General features: G+C 45.0%; 1 protein-coding gene across 4 annotated transcripts in view; it reads right to left on the bottom strand.

The window, feature by feature from the left end:
- VWC2 (von Willebrand factor C domain containing 2) overlaps nucleotides 1-16,699 on the bottom strand; it is a 101,282-nt gene that overhangs the window by 67,185 nt on the left and 17,398 nt on the right. For all 4 annotated transcript variants that reach the window (XR_014816883.1, XM_021063907.2, XM_084978553.1 and 1 more), the window contains exon 3: nucleotides 10,125-10,254. Coding sequence is in view for 3 of the 4 variants with exons in the window: in XM_021063907.2 (XP_020919566.1) it covers nucleotides 10,125-10,254 (130 nt within the window). In the remaining variant the exon portion in view is untranslated. The remainder of the gene's footprint in view (nucleotides 1-10,124; nucleotides 10,255-16,699) is intronic.

The raw sequence follows: 16,699 nt of genomic DNA, 5'->3' as shown, positions 1-16,699 counted from the left end.
ATGTATTCGTTTTTAGGAAAATTGTTCCTTATGAAGTTACTTCCTGCAGGGTGTTTCTCTTTGTAGGTAACATTTATCAATTTTCTCTTTTCTGCTTCAGCCGCTAGAAAGCTCCTAGTCATCTCTGAAGCCTATCTTTGGTAACAAGCTGGTATGCATATGATATTGCTTGTATGTGGAATCTAAAATATGGCACAGAGGAACCTACCTGCAGAACAGAAACAGAGTCACCAACTTGGAGAACACACTTGTGGTTGCCAAGGGGGGGGTGGGTATGGATTGGGAGTTTGGGGTTAGCAGATGCAAACCATTGCATTTAGAATGGATAAGCAACTGAGCCCTACTGTACAGCACCGGGAACTATACCCAACACCCTGCGATAAATCAGAAAGAAGAGAAGATAGAAAAGAATGAATATGTATGTATGACTGGGGCGGGGGGAATAAGAAAGAGGGTCACATGGGCTGCTCTTCTGTATTAGACGGGGCTCCAGAGCACAGGGAGTCCATAAAAAGCTGGGGACCTCTGTGGGTTTGTAAGTCTGCCACCTGTTACAGCCTCCTGGCTCTTCAAGGTACTCAGACGGGTCTCAGCCTGCACAGGCTTAATCAGAAGATTTCATAGTTATCAAAGGCACCAGACCGGGGTTTGAAAAGGCGTCGCTAAGGAAAGACGGAAGGAGGGTAATCAATCCTGGCCTTGGAAGTTAGCCAGGAAATCACAAAAATTTCACTCGTCTCTCTTTTAAAGAGGCTGTCCATACTTTGAGCAGCTTTATTGAGATATATTTTAAATACCATAAAACTCACCCATTTCAAGTGTACAATTTAATGATCTTAGTAACCAACCCAATTACTGAACATTCTCTCAGCGCAGTAAATTCCCTCGTGCCCAGCTGCAGTTAATTCCCGTTCGATGCCAGCTCTGGGCACCTCTAAGGCACTCTCTCCCGGTATAAACTTGCTTCCTCTAGACATTCCAGATGCACAGAATCCTACAATATGTGGTCTTTGAAGCTGCCTTCTTTCATTTAGGATAACGTTTGTGCGGCTCATCCACTCTGTCGCATATGTCATTCGCTGATGTCTTGCTATTGATAACATTCCCTGTGTGGATATAACCACATGTTGTTTATCCACTCACCAGCCGACGGACATTTAAATTCTTTCTTTCTCTCTCTTTTATTTTTTTGGCTGTGAAGGATAATCTTACTGTTGGTATTTACCTACACACCTTTGTATGGACATATGCTCTTAGTTTTCTGGGTAGAATTCCAGAATGGAACTGCTAGGACAGAGACTGTGGTTTTCCATCGCTCTTAAGGAAACGCCAAGCTTTTTCCAAAGTCTGTGGATCATTTGACCTTCCCACCAAGCAACACTTGAGGGTATCTGTTTCTCTGCATATTTGCCAACACTCTTTGTTTATCTTTTTATTAGAACCCTTCTGGGGGGCTATACATGATATCTCACTGTGCCTTTAATTTTTATTTCCCTAAGGATTAATGAGGTTGAGCATATTTTCATGTTCTTATTTACCATCTGTTTATCTTTGCTGAATTGTTTGTTCTAATCCTCTGTTGTTTTTTTGGGGGGTTGCTCATCTTCTTATCGAGTTGAATGAGTTCTTTGTATATAGGGATACGACACATCAGATACATAATTTGTAAATATTTCCTCACAGTCTGTAGCTTATATTTTCATTTTGTCTTTTTTTTTTTTTTGTCTTTTCTAGGGCACATGGAGGTTTCCAGGATAGGGGTCTAAATTGGAGCTGTAGCCATCGGCCTACACCACAGCCACAGCAATGCGGAATCCGAGCTGCGTCTGCGACCTACAACCACAGCTCATGGCAACACCGGATCCTTAACCCACTGAGCAAGGGCAGGGATCGAACCCAAAACCTCATGGTTCCTAGTTGGATTCGTTTACCACTGCGCCACGATGGAAACTCCTATATTTTCATTTTGCAATGTTGTGTTTTGAAATGTGAAAGCTTTTAATTTCTAGAAAATTCAATTACCAGTCTTTTTTCTTTTTCTGAGTTGTGATTTTGGTGTCAAATCTGAGAACTCTTTGTTCAACCCAAGGTCATAGATGTTCCATTTGTTTTTACATAAAAGTTGCATAGTTTAAACGCTTACATTTAGGTCTGTGATTCACTTTGAGTTAATGTTTGTATATGGGGTCACCTAAGTTAATTCTTTTTTGTTTTTCACAAGGATATCCAGTGGCCCCAGCACCATTTTTTGAAAAGGCTGTGCTTTCATTCTTCCCCCACTGAAATGCCTCATATCTTGGGGAAAAATAATTATGTAAATGTTACAGCAGGCACGTAGTTAAGTATAAGCAGAGGAATAGGGGGCCAAGGCCCAGGTGGCAGGAAACCACGTATTTGGGAAACAGCAGGGTCCATGGGCAAAGAAAAGCTGGAACCTCCAGACTGGCAGGAAACCACATATTTTGAGCAATAAGTGTCCTGGGGGTAAAAAAAGATGGGAAAAGGCAGGGAACCCCAGCATCTGAATGTAACCTGTTGTTTATTATGCCTTCATTACCATAAAATTATAATCAAATTAGCCTCGCAGATAAGTTCCCATCATACACAGATGCCAGGACACTTCCCATCAAAGTCAAAATTCCTTCTCCCCTGGAAAAGGTGGAGCTAGGATGAAAATCAGGGAATACGCCCCTCTCCCCAATGAACATCCCCCCCCTTCACTCGTATGCCCCTCAGAACCTGCATTAAAGAAACACAGGGCAGACGCCCACCTGTCCAACAACAACCCCCTCAAGGGGCGTATTTTCTCACTTAAATAAATCCTCACTTTACTTTCTCCATCTCCCTGTCTCCTTTCTGAATTCTTTCTGCCATGAGATAAGAACCTTACTTTCACTGAGCACAAAAGGATTTATATTCTGGATTTATTTCTAGACTTTCAATTCTGTTCCATTATTGCATGTCCATCCTTGCACCAACACCACGGTATCTTATTAAGCCTTTATAATATGGCATAAAATTGGAGAGTGCAAATTCTCCACTTTTGCTCTTTTCCAGATTGTTTTGTCTCCCCTTCATAATCCATATGAGCTTTAAGGTCAGCCCGTCAATTTCTACCCAATAATTGTCTTGGGATTTGTAGAGAAATTGCATTGACTTGATAGATCAGTCTGGGGAGAACTGCAATCTTGATATTGAGTCTTCTATTTATAAAGTGTCTCTTCATTTACCTATATCTCTTTAATTTCTTTCAGTAACAATGTGTAGCTTGCAGTGTACAAATCTTGTACATCTGTTAAGTTTATTCCTTAGTATTCTATTCTTTTTGATGCTATTGCAAATGAAACTGTTCTCTCAATTTCATTTTTACCATCTACCATGGGTGGCTGATGGCTTGCTACAAAAGTGATTGTATATTAATTTGGTGTCATTTTTATTAGTTTTACTAGTTGTGTGTGTGTATTCCTTGTAATTTTTCAAATATAGGATCATGACATCTCTGAGTAAAGACAATTTTATCTCTGAGTAAAGACAATTTTATCTCTTAATTTGCTTTATCATATTTTTTTTTCTTTCTTCTCCTTTTTCCCCATCATGTAGAACCTCCACTACATTAGTGGATAAAAGTGGCAAAAGTGGATATTCTTGCCTTCTCCCTAATCTTATGGAAAAACATCCAGCTTTTCTCCATTATGTATGATGTTGGCTGTAGCTATAGATTATCCACAATTGCCCCTTATCAGGATGAGAAATTTCATTTTTGCTATTTTGTTGATCAGAAATGAGTGCTGAATATTGTCAAATGCCTTTTCTTCATCTATTCATGTCATGTGTTTTTCTTACTCTTTATCTTTTTGATAATATGCATATTACAGTAATTGATTTTTCAGATATTAAACCATCTTGCATTAGTGGAACATTTCACCAGGTTATAAGGTATTATCTTTTTTGTGGTGCTGGATTCAGATTGTTAATATTTTGTCAGCTTTCCATCTATAATCATTAAAGAAATTGACCTGTAGTTGTCTTTTTGTGTATGATATCCTTATTTTGCTTTAGTGCTAAGGCAATAAACACAGAATAAACTAGAAGAGTTTCTTCACCTTTATTTCCTGAATGATTTTGTGAAGGATTGGCGTAATTTCTTCTTTAAATATTTGACTAAATATTTAAAGTAAATAAATCCATGCAGGTCTGGATTTTGATTTGTGGGAATCTTTCGATTACTAATTGAATTTTTATTTTTATTTGTTTTAGGGCAATTCAGAAATGAACTGAGTTAGTTTTAGCAATTTTTTTTTCCTAGAAATTTGTCCATGTCTTCCAACTTGTCTAATTTGTTGGTAAAACGTTCTTAATAATACCACCTATTTTCCTTCACACTTTTGTAGGGTCAGTAGTAATGTCCCCTCTTTCATTTCTGACTTGTTTCTCCTCTGATGTTTTTCTTGGTCAGTTTAGTGAAAGTTCTGTCAATTTTATTGATCTTTTTGAATGCCCAAGTTTCAAAGAGCAGACTTAACTGGATTTACTTGTTCCTAAACTTTTCTTATTTTCTGCCTGTTTTATTACTTTCTTTCTTTTACATGTTTTTGGGATGATTCATTGTTCTTCTACCCATTCCTTAAAGTGGAAGTTTATATATTTATTTGAGAGCCTTCTTCTTTTCGGACATATGTGTTTAAAACTGTAAGCGTCTCTCTAATCACTGTTTTAGCATAATTGCATTCATTTTAATATGTTCTGGTATCATTTTTATTACTTCAAAATATTTTCTAACTTCTCTGTGATTTCTTCATTGATACATGGGTTATACAGTAGGTGCTATTTCATTTGCAAATATCTGCAAATTTCTCAGACTTTTTCTGTTATTGATTTTCTGTTATTGATTCTGCTAAACCATGTTTGTTCAGGAAGGGGTCAAGATACTTTTGACCTTCTTCTTGCCATCCAACTGACCCAGCACCATTTATTGGAAAGATCACCCCTCTCCCCACTTGTCAGCTTAATCGTGCATCTAGTATAATCTTTTATGCCTGGGTCTTTTCTGACTCTATTTTGTTCCCAATTGTCAGTCTTTTGATCTTTGAGACAATATCACAGTGTGTTTATCACTTTTCTAGTTTACAATTTACAGCTTTGTGGTTCTTCTTCGGTATTTCACTGGCTAGTGTTTAACTTTTGTATTTCCATGTGAATTTTAAAATCAATTTGGTAATTTGAACCAAAAAAAGTCATTGTATTTATTTTACTGGAATTATGCCAAATCCATAGATAGTATTTAACAGAATATTTTGAGACTGCCAACATCTTTACCCTATTGAGTTTTCCAATCATGAATATTCTCTAGCCTTCCCATTACTTAGGATTTCTTTAATTTATCTCATAAAGCTTTAAGATGTTAAGTGGCAATCCTGTTCAATTTTGTTAGATTTACTTCTAATTATCTGATAGGTATGACATTATTTGAAGGAGTAGTTCTGTTTCTTTTTCATTTTCTTAGGTTTTTTTTTTTTGAGGGGGGCTGTACCCACAACATGTGGAAGTTCCAGGTTAGGGATCCAAACTGTGCCTAAGTAGTGACAACACCAAATCCTTAACCTGCTGTGCCACAAGAGAACTTCTTGAAAGAGTAGAAGTTTTGTTCTGTCTTTTTAGGGCCCTACTCGCAGCATATAGAGGTGCCCAGGAGCTTCAGCTGCTGGCCTACACCACAGCCACAGCAACACGGGATCTGAGCTGCATCTGTGACCTACACCACAGCTCACAGCAACACTGGATCTTTAACCCACTGAGGGAGGCCAGGGATCAAACCTGCATCCTCATGGATACTGGTCTGATTTGTTTCCGCTGAGCCACAATGGAAATGAAAGAGTAATTTTTATTTCATTTCTGTTTGTTGCTATTATCGGGACATACAATTGATTTTTATATATTGATCTTGTAAAATGAACTTGGTTTAGTCAAGTATGAATTCTGATATTTGTTGTTTCCTTTATTTCTATGGGAAAAAAAATCATGTGGTCTTTAGATAATAACCAAGGGTTTCCATGAGATCGGTAGTATCTCTTTGGTAAAAATTTCGGAAAAATGTAATGATGAGGCCATACTGTGGGAGTACATTTTCCTTGTAAGAAGGATCTTAATATGAATGTTACACACACACACACACACACACACACACACACACACACTCCATTCATTTCTGTCCACGTGTGGTTTAATTACAATCATATCCTACTGAGGTACACACTTGAGAAAAAAAAAAAAACCGTGTCTAATTCTTAGTCAATGCTTCTCTATTTGCCATGAAAGTGCCTCTAATAATCTGAAGTCTCATTATTTATCTTAAAAATTTCATAAACGTTTTTCATTTTCCTCCAAAAAAAAAAAAATCCACACTCATTTTCTTACAGACAGAAAGCTCTAAATAACGACCCTCAAAGAGCACTGAATGCTTCGTGGAGATATGCAGTCTTTATCTCGAGCGCCTGTGTGCTTTGGTGTCTGTGTGCCCCTGGGGTAAGCCATTCCATCTTAGAGCATCAGCGCTACCCAACGAGACCCTCCTATTTCAACGTCAATGTTCTACATTTGTCAGTTTCCTTCCTTTGAATGCTTAAAGTAAGGTAGCAAGGATTCATGCAGAATGGAGGTCTTCTGAGCTTGGGTGTTCACTGATGCAGCCAAGATTAAGAGGCTTGAAGGGACTGGGTGTCCTGAACGTGAGCTGTGACTCTCAAACACACCAGCACCAGAGAAAACCTTGAAATCTGGAAAGTCAATATAACACTCACTGTTTATATCACTAGGAAAACAAAAAACAAACAAAAAAAACCCCAAGCCAGTCCCATGCAAACATCCATTTTATCAAAGAAAATCCTTGGGAGACTGATCTGCACGAGTCAACAAAGGGGATGTATGAAGCTGTATGTGATTTGTGATCATTTATCTATATTCCAAGCATGTGTGGTTTCAAACATTTGCTCCTTTGATGCAAGTGATTTCGGCAACTGGCCACAGAACCATAATTTTCCCTCTGTTGGGAGAAAGAGCTGTTTAATGCCACAGGTCAAAACATCAGAGGGTGAGGAGGAAAGGCCAATTTCCTGAGATCAAGAGTTAAAACCTTCATGTTCCAGGCAAGCTAAGTCTATCCAAGCATTTAATTTTATATGAGGCATCATTTTTGATGTCTCATAATCTGTGATCTATCAGACGTGTATTTTTTTCTTATGAAAACACTGATTTTTGTGTGCAGTAGCAAGGCTAGACTGCAGTAAATTATTCATTAATCTCAACCAATTATTACAGGACATTCATTTCTTATAGAAACTATTTTCATTTTTTTAAGCAATTTTTTTTACCAAGATTTCCAAGCTCTATTTGCCCTGTCAAGGTCAGAATACCCTACAATCGGAGACAGAGGAAAGCCAAATTATATCTAGTGAACAGGTGATAACAAAACCTAAGCGTACTTACACAACTAGACATACTGAAATTTATTTCTACGTGTATTCCTGAAAATAAAAAACTTGTTGATGTTTCAATTCAATGAAATCAAAGTTTTTAATACAAATCTACATGTAACCTGTAATCCTTTTTCCAGTTTTTTTTTTCAACATATTAAACCTCCTTCTAAGACTCTCTAATATAATACCCCCCAATCCTGCCTTACTTCATTGTGTGCTGCCTTTCCAAGTGGGGGAGCATCTGGAACTCTGCCATCAGGGAAACAGCCATCTCCAAACATCCTGTGAACCTCAGACACTACCTTATTTGTACAGATTTTGCTTTTGAACAGTTTGCTTATTCAAAAAATAAAACCGTATCTTGGAGTTCTCTTGTGGCTCAGTGGGTTAAGGATCCAGCATTGTCATTGCTGTGGCTTGGGTCGCTGCGGCAGTGTGGGTTCAGTCCCTGGCCTGGGAACTTCCACAGGTTGTGGGTGTGGCCAAAAAAGAAAGAAAAAAATTGTGTCAATGACAAAAAATGAATTCAAACAGAAATGAGTGACGTTAAATCTTCATAAAATTTAAACACATCCACACGTGATAAAGAATTAATTCAAATAATTTCTAAACATAGTTCTCTGACTCCATACCCTAAGTGGGATACATCCTGAGGGCAAAAAGCACTGCAAACTACCTTAAACTATACTCTTACGTTTCCTGCTAGTGGTGGTATAAATAAAAGGTATCCTGTGAGTATTATGGGAAAAAACAAACAAAAGAATGCAGTGATGGTGTTGGGTTATATACAGAGATGGGGAGACAGGAACAGAGATCGAAAGAGATGGAGCAAATAGGGCAAGATGTGAACACTAGGGAAATACAGTGGAAGGTATACCACGCTTCTTTGTGCTGCTTTTCAACTTTTCTGTAGGTTTGAAACTTGGATAAAGTTATGAGGAATGAAAAAATCCTCAGCGATAGGTAAATCATTTCTTCCTAACTTTTTTTTTTTTTTTTTTTTTTTTTTGCTTTTTAGGGCCACACTGGAGACATATGGAGGTTCCCAGGCTGGGGGTCAAATCGGAGCTACATCTGCCAGGCACAGCCATCGCCAGGGCAACAGGGGATCTGAGCTGCATCTGCAACCTACACCACAGTTCAACACAATGCTGGACCCCCAACCCACGGAGTGAGGCCAGGGATCAAATCCGGATCCTCAGGGGTCCTAGTCCTGTTCGTTAACTGCTGAGCCACAAAGGGAACTCCAGCGTCTTCCGATCTTTTGGCAAGGTCCAATCAAGGATTCCCTGATTAAGACCAAAATTTTTTCTTATCATAATTGACCAGAGAAACAAGCAATGTCTTTGATACACTTCTGATGCCAAACATTTGAGCAACCTGTATTGGAGCCAAGCACTGAAAACCGTCGAGAGGCTGAGTCATGCCCCCAGGAGCCAGGCACTGAGCCTGGACCCCAGCCACCTCCACCGGGGTCGCCCATCCTGCCGCAGGCACCACTCCCCCTGCCGCGCCTCCATCCCTCCCCGCACCCCAGGGAGGGGCTGCCACCACCCTCCTCCTCTGAAACTTCACTTCCTCTTCTATTGCTTCATTTCCAGAGTTTTCAAACTCCTGGGGGTGGAATGTGCGTCGCTGGGTGTACCTGGTGAGGGGCGTGTGTGGGACCTCACGGCCCACGCGATGTTGGTGGGGAGGCTGCAGGCGCCGGACCGCCTCCGACACGGATGACCGCCCGGTAACCACCCACCGCCACCGCGAAGCCCGTGTCCCAGGGTTTGACGCCCAGCAACCCCGCGGCCGACGAGCTGGTCAGGGAGCCCACTGCTCTCAAGTGCTCCGGATGGTTTCATCTTTTTGGGACAACCTGCCCTGGCTCTGTCCTACCGCCGCGCCTCGGGGCCACACTGACACGGCCCGATCCTCTCGGCCCGGACCCCCATTTGCCTGAAGGTGCGGCCCCTCCAAGGCCCGCTCTCTCCCACGCTGCACTCAACTGTGTATCCGCACCGGCCGAGCCACCGTCTGTCACCCCACCCTCCTTGGGACCCACTCCCATCAACCCCTCTTCAGGTGTGACGCCCGCTTGCCGGTCACACCTTAGGGGCAAAGCACTGCTCGTCTTTCGGACAAGGGACCACTGACCCTTGACGATCGAGGCCATGCAGCCATTCCTCAGTGACGATGCGGACAAGGTTTCTCATCTCCCTCGGCTCCCACTGGGAATACGAGGGGGTTCTCTTCCTGCCAACATTGCTTATGAAAAATATTCAACGATGTTCCAAGTTTAATTCACTTAGTAATGAAAAGTAAATGAGCCCAACCAGCATGTTTGATTTGTCTTGGAAAGAGAGAAACTGCTTTGCAAGAACAAACAAAGTTAAATGGAAATAAGTGACTCTCCTCCAGAGTGGAAATTGCATTTCTCCCGAAAGAACTTCCTAATGCGTGTAAAACAGGAGGCTGACACCGATGAGAGGGCAGGCAGGGCTGGGGTCCAGCTCCCGCAAGTCGCCGGAGCCCAGAGGGCGGGGAGACGGTCGACGGGGCGGACGCGCCTCTGCAGACTCACCCGCATCCAGCCCATCTGCCCAGAGGAGCCGGCGGGGGCGCGGGACCGGGGGCGCAGGGGCCGGGCGCACGTCCACCTACCGTTTTTGCAGATGGGGCAGCACTGGTCGGGCTCGTACACCGGGTCCACACACTCCGTCTGCGGACACGCGGACACCGCGCACAGCACTTCTCCGCTGGCCTCGCAGCGGCACCGCTCACACGGCGACACCTGCAACACAGGCCATGGTCACAGCACAGCCCCTCCATCCTCGGCCGGGAAGGTCACACCCGCACCCAGGGTTCTCAGGGCGTGAGGACAGGGCTTGGGGTTAAGGCTGTCCTGGGGTAAAGAGGGGCGCCCAGGGTTAAGCAGGCTCCCCTGTGGGTAGAGAGGGGTCCCCCACATTGAGCAGGCTCCCAGGGGATAAGGACGCCCATGGGCGCAGGGCTGCTCTCTCCTCCCAGCTCCACAAGGGGCCCCTGACTCCATTCACCCACATAGTGAGCTTCTTCATTTTTCTTTTGCTTCTTTAAAAATTAAACAGTACAGCCCACTGAATTCTTGCCCAACCAGGCAGCCTGCCGATGAACCCCTTCCCTCTGCTCTGCCCAGGGCCACCTGGCCCCCCCACCCCCGCGCCCTCCCAGCCTCCCGCTGTGAGAAGACAGCAGAGCAGCACAGGGTGGGCAGGAGTGAGGCAAGGAGAAATGCAGGGCTTCCCAGAGCCGGGCACCTGGCAGGAAGGGGACCTCACCAGTGCTCACGGCCACACTAAAACACACCTGTAAAATGACTGCCCTCAATTGACTATACTTCAATAATATTTTAAAAAAATAAATACAATTTTATATCCAACAAAACAGACTGCCCTTGTTTCTGGTGAGGAAATGGAGACTTGGAGGCGACAGGTCACTGGCTGTGGGCAGACCGTTCATCAGAGGCGGGGCTTCAGGCTGCAAAGGCCAGGGCAGCTCCACTCTCCTCCATGGGTCTCACATGTCATCCCCTTCTATCATCCACTGTCGTCTTTGTCCCCTGGGTCCAACTAGCCTCGCTGCACTTGCCAGCCACTGGCTCCAGCTCTCCCTTATGGAGCACTCCAGGCACGCAGAGCGGCCGTTCCTGGAAAGGCTGGCACTGCCAACACGCCCTCCTATGCAAACTCAGGCCGGGCGTGACGGGGCCGACTGTGTTCCTGGAAACCACCGACGGAGTGGGGTTTCATCTGGGTTTTGACCCGTGACAAAGCAGAAACAGCACAGGCAGAGCCAGACGTCAGGAGCTGGGACGTGGAAATAGGTGCCTTAAGGGACAGTGGAGGTGGGGGGCCAAACGGAATTTCCTGGGCAGGGAGGCCCCAGCTGACCTTTGCATACAGGACCCGAGACCCCACCAGCACGGGCCAGGTGGATGAACACCGCCCTCCTGGGTGCTTGCTCGTCTACACCACGCAGAAGACAAGTCTCCGGCAGTCTCCCCGGAATGGCCAGGTTATTGCATGAAGCAAACGCTCAAGTTGTATTTCAAGGCCTGTTTCTCAGGCACTGGACCACAGGCTGGCTGGGCATCAAGACTCAAGCATATTCCTGTGCAGGGTGTGTGTGCTACTTGGAAAGTCACAAAAGAAAGTCAACACTGATTTGGCCAACGGGGACCCGCTGTATAGCCAAGAACTCTATCCGGTATCCTGTGGTCCTCTATGTGGCCCTGCCATGGGCCTGAGAATTCACTGTGTCCCACCACAGACCACGGCTCCCAGGACACACACGGCCTGGACTGCTAGTTTCTTTCTTTTCTGTCTTTTTTGCTTTGTTAGGGCCGTACCCTCAGCATATGGAGGTTCCCAGGCTAGGGGTGGAATCGGAGCTGTAGCTGCCAGCCTACACCATAGCCACAGCAACGCCATATCCAAGCCACGTGTGCGACCTACACCACAGCTCACGGCAACGCCGGATCCTTAAGCCACTGAGAGAGGCCAGGGATCAAACCTGCGTCCTCATGGGTGCTAGTCACAATGGGAACTCCAGGACTGCTAGTTTCTTAAAGGTTTGCAACTTGATCAAAAATTCGATTATACATTTTACGATCACAAAATATTTGGAACTCCTGATTCAACTATTTGGAGATCTGTTTACTCTTCAAATATCTGAGTTGAGGCTTAGAGCCGGGTCCTCATGAGTGGCCCTCCCAGGCCCCCACCTCCCGCCCCTGCTCTGCTGTCCCCAACCCACAGGTGCGGCTGGCACCCCCCAGTAGCAGCTGCGGGCCCTCAACTCCAGCATCCATGCCGCTGCGCAGGACCTGGCTGGATTCCCCCTCGCTGCTCAGAGTCCAGGCACCAGGTCTGAGCACTGCCCAAAGCCCAAGTCCTCAGCTACCAGCTCGAGCACCACCAGGCCTCCTGCCATCCCGTTCTTTGACCTTCTGCGGAATCTCAAGATGAAGACGCCCAGTGCGCTATGTTACTGAACCTGCGAGCAGCAAATACAAGCAGCAACAGACACTTCTGAGGTGTGTTTCTGCAGTCGCTCCTGGTAGCAACAGCAACCTACATCTGTAGGACACACTCGAGACAGAATTACCATCCTGCGCAATCTTCCAATTCTGTATGAATAGACCTTAGATGCAGAGCCTAGGGAACACTCGCACACTTGGGGTAGAGTTATCATTCTTTAGGTATCCGCTGTGGGCTGGAGCCGTCAAGAGCTGTGCTGGATATAAAGACCGCGGTTTCTCAGAATCAGGAGTGAAAGTGAGGACAAGCTCTAGGTGGTTCATTCATTCGTCCCAGTCCCAAGTCGAGACCGATGAATCCCACCTGCACCATTTCCAGGAAGGTGGGACCATGGATGGTGGCCACAGGGGGAGGGGGAGGAGGAAGGCTGGCGAGGCCCAGCGCCTGGACCAGCATGGCACCCAGGACCAATGCTGAGCGCTGCTCTCTCTCACCGGCCCCTCTGCTTTCAGAGTCACCAGAGTGACTGCAGCTTACGAATGACAGCTCTTCACAGTGGATCTAAGAAATCTACCCTCAAGCTTGAAGCAAAACAATGAACAGACACCCAGTGAAGCCACTCTGAATGCAAAACTGCATAGCCGAGGTGAAAGAAAGGTGTTAACTTGATGGTGTTTAAAGTAGAGTATTTTTGAAGTTCCCTTGTGGCTCAGTGGGTTAGGCACCTGATGTTATCACTGCAGCTGCTCGGGTTACTGCAATGGTGTGGATTCAGTCCCTGGCACGGCCAAAAAAACAGAGTATTTTCATAATTAGTTAGACCCTTGAAATGCTCAGTAATGATATATATGTCTCTACCCCATGCACCTAGGCGGCAAGGATGAAATCAATACTGAATCTACTTCCTAAACAGGTAATAGGGGCAGCTGTATAATTCACACATGAAACAACTCTCAGATGTTAAGGAGGGCTTCCTAAGGACGCTGCTCACATCAATGCACACACGTCACGCATGGGTAGCAGGCAGGTGGTGGTGGGTAACGTCCGTTCTAGATAAGTCGCCTCTGAGCAGTTGTGTTTTATCGCATATATTTTACATTCATGAACTTGGAATTAGATCTATGTGTAAGGAGCTCTGCCTTGTGTAATTTCATTACTGCGATTCTGATCGTTCCGACCGTCAGAAAGACCGGGCTCTGAAATACGGCAGAAAGCAGGGTGAATTTGGATCCCACCCGTGTCTGTGTCGCCAGTGCTTTTCCACTCCGGAAGGCGGACACGTACCGTGTATACACACGCTTTCATGACTGATGTCTTTCACTCAGCATGGTTATTTGAAAGTATTTTGAGACGTGTCCGCATTGGAGCACATACCAGCCCTTCATTCCTTTTCGATAATGTCCCACTGGACGGATACGCCACAGTTGGTTTAGCCATGTACTTGCTTATGGACCTTTGGGATGTTTCTAGTTTAGGGTCTGTTACCCAGAAAGCGGCTAGGAAAATTCATGCACAAAAGAAGAAACTAGTCTCCAGACACGTCTTCTTGCTCCGTCCCGCCCAGCCAGCAGCATCCCTCCCCACCCAGCAGGACGCTATCCCTGTCCTGTGGGAACGCCAGCATACGTGCCTCAAATCCAGCTTAGGCTTGTCTTCCTGCTCTGTGCTGCCCAGAAAGGCCATGGCAGGATGAGGATCAAAGATGCCTTGTGTCTGGAGTTCCCATCGTGGCTCAGTGGTTAACGAATCCGACTAGGAACCATGAGGTTGTGGGTTCGGTTCCTGGCCTTGCTCGGTGGGTTGGGGATCTGGCATTGCTGTGAGTTGTGGTGTAGGTCGCAGATGCGGCTCGGATGTGATGTTGCTGTGGCTCTGGCGTAGGCTGGCGGCTACAGCTCCTAATAGACCCGTAGCCTGGGAACCTCCACATGCCACGGGTGTGGCCCTAGAAAAGACAAAAGACAGGAAAAAAAAGATGCCTTGTGTCACCTGAACCCAGCTGTCTGCAAAGTGACCACCACTGTATTTCCAATCTGGAACTTTTTTTTTTTGTCTTTTGTCTTTTTGTTGTTGTTGTTGTTGCTATTTCTTGGGCCGCTCCCGCGGCATATGGAGGTTCCCAGGCTAGGGATTGAATCGGAGCTGTAGCCAGCGGCCTACGCCAGAGCCACAGCAACGCGGGATCCGAGCCGTGTCTGCAACCTACACCACAGCTCACGGCAACGCCGGATCGTTAACCCACTGAGCAAGGGCAGGGATCCAACCCGCAACCCCATGGTTCCTAGTCGGATTCGTTAACCACTGCACCACGACGGGAATTCCCTGGAACTTTTTACTGTAGCTGCCAGATTCGGCACCATGAAACCCCACTGTTGCCGGATGCACCGCCTCCTGGTGGTTCCTGGCGATGCAGATACGCTTCCTCAGGTACAGACAGGTGACAGGCAGGAAAATCCCAGAACAACTTCCCAAGAAATTGTAAACTTTTCTTAATGGATGGGGTTAACTTCTGAGCTAATGGCTGTCAGTCCAGACCTTTCTCCATTAAACCCCTTGATCATCATTAAAAAGCCTACAAATAACAAGTGCCAGAGAGGGTGTGGAGAGAAGGGAACCCAGACGCTGTCGGTGGGAATGTAAACTGGTGCAGCCACCATGGAAAACAGTATGGAGATTCCTCAAAAACGAAAAACAGAACTACCATATGATCCAGCAGTCCCACTTTGGGCAGATATCTGGACGAAAGTATAATTCTAAAAGAAACATCCACCTCAGTATTTGCAGCAGCACTAAGACCCGGAAGCAATGAAAATGCCCACTGACACATAAATGGAGAGAGAAGATATGGAATATTACTCAGCCATAGAAAGGCTGAAATAATGTCATTTGCAGCAACAAGGATGAACCTAGAGATTATCACACTAAGTGAAAGTAAGTCAGAAAGAGAAAGACAAATACCATATAATATCACTTATATGTGGAATCTAAAATATAGCACAAATGAACCAATCTACGAAACAGACACAGAGGCCAGACTTGTGGTTGCCAGACTTGTGGTTGCCATGGGGGAGGTGGGGGAGGGACAGAAGGCTTGGGAGTTTGGGATTAGCAGATTTAAACTAGTATATATAGAATGGATAAACGAGGTCCTGTGTATAGTTATATTCAATATCCTGTAATCAACCCTATTGGAAAAGATAATAAAAAAAGAATATGTATATGTAACTGACTCATTTTGCTGTAGGGCAGAAATTAAAACAACACCATAAATCAATTATATTTCAATAAAGTTGAAAAATAAATAATAAAATAAAACCATTCAACCTCAAAATAAACCCTCTCTCTCCATTTCACTATTTTGTCCATCAGCAGAGAGGTTCCATTTATTTTCTACCCCCCTTTAAAACTGTCAGATTCTATGATGACACAGAATAAGATGAATGTATAAATGAAAAGAAACCCTGAAATCTGGGGTCCCATTTCCCTTCCTCCTTCTTGACCTCATCTTCCTTCAAATCTGAATCTCTATGAGCCCCGGGATGCCTTGGATTCCCCAGGGCAGGCCAGTCTTGAGCACAGCCTCTCTGTCACTGAGAGCCCCCATCCCAGCCCGAGGTGAGCTGCCAACTAGATTCAGTGCACCTCAAGGGCCAGGGCCGTGTCTCTGTCACATCCAGGATTGTCACAGTGACTGAGCCGCTGCAAAACGCTGAATGAGCTCAATAAATATTGACTGAGTCAAAAAAGAAATGGTTGGAAAGACACAAGAGCTGAAATTAACCTGCACAGCACACTATGAAAAACATAAAAAAATAAATAAAATCTACAGCTTTGCTTCTGGAAGGGCTGCTCACCACCTGCTGAGGAGCTACTCAGGGATTAGAAACCCACACACAAGGCAAAGGGAACAAAGACAAATCTTTCTCTTATGAGGGGTCAAGGTTTGGATTTAAACATTTAGTCCACAAATGGAAGAGAAGATGTAGACACTAGAATGACATAAACACCGAAGCAGTGACCTCGCAGGGGGGATCCGACTGTGTGTAAAGAAACGGCTGCCCGGCCGAGGTCAGGAAGCAAAACTTGAAGATTTTGGAGCAATGCAGTCCTGCACGCCACGCTCGGCCTGTTGCATCTTTGCTGAGCATTCTACTCTGTGTGTCAGTGTTTCCTTGAAATAGCTACAATTTATATGCAGTAGCTGAGAATTCATACTCA

This window comes from Sus scrofa, chromosome 9 (assembly GCF_054392235.1).
Source record: "Sus scrofa isolate SSC_HxYL_T2T_F1_AM1 chromosome 9, Sscrofa_HxYL_maternal_Yorkshire_Landrace_v2.0, whole genome shotgun sequence".
NCBI lineage: Eukaryota > Metazoa > Chordata > Mammalia > Artiodactyla > Suidae > Sus > Sus scrofa.
Note: the sequence above shows the minus strand (reverse complement) of the source record. Positions and strands in the feature narration are given on the sequence as shown.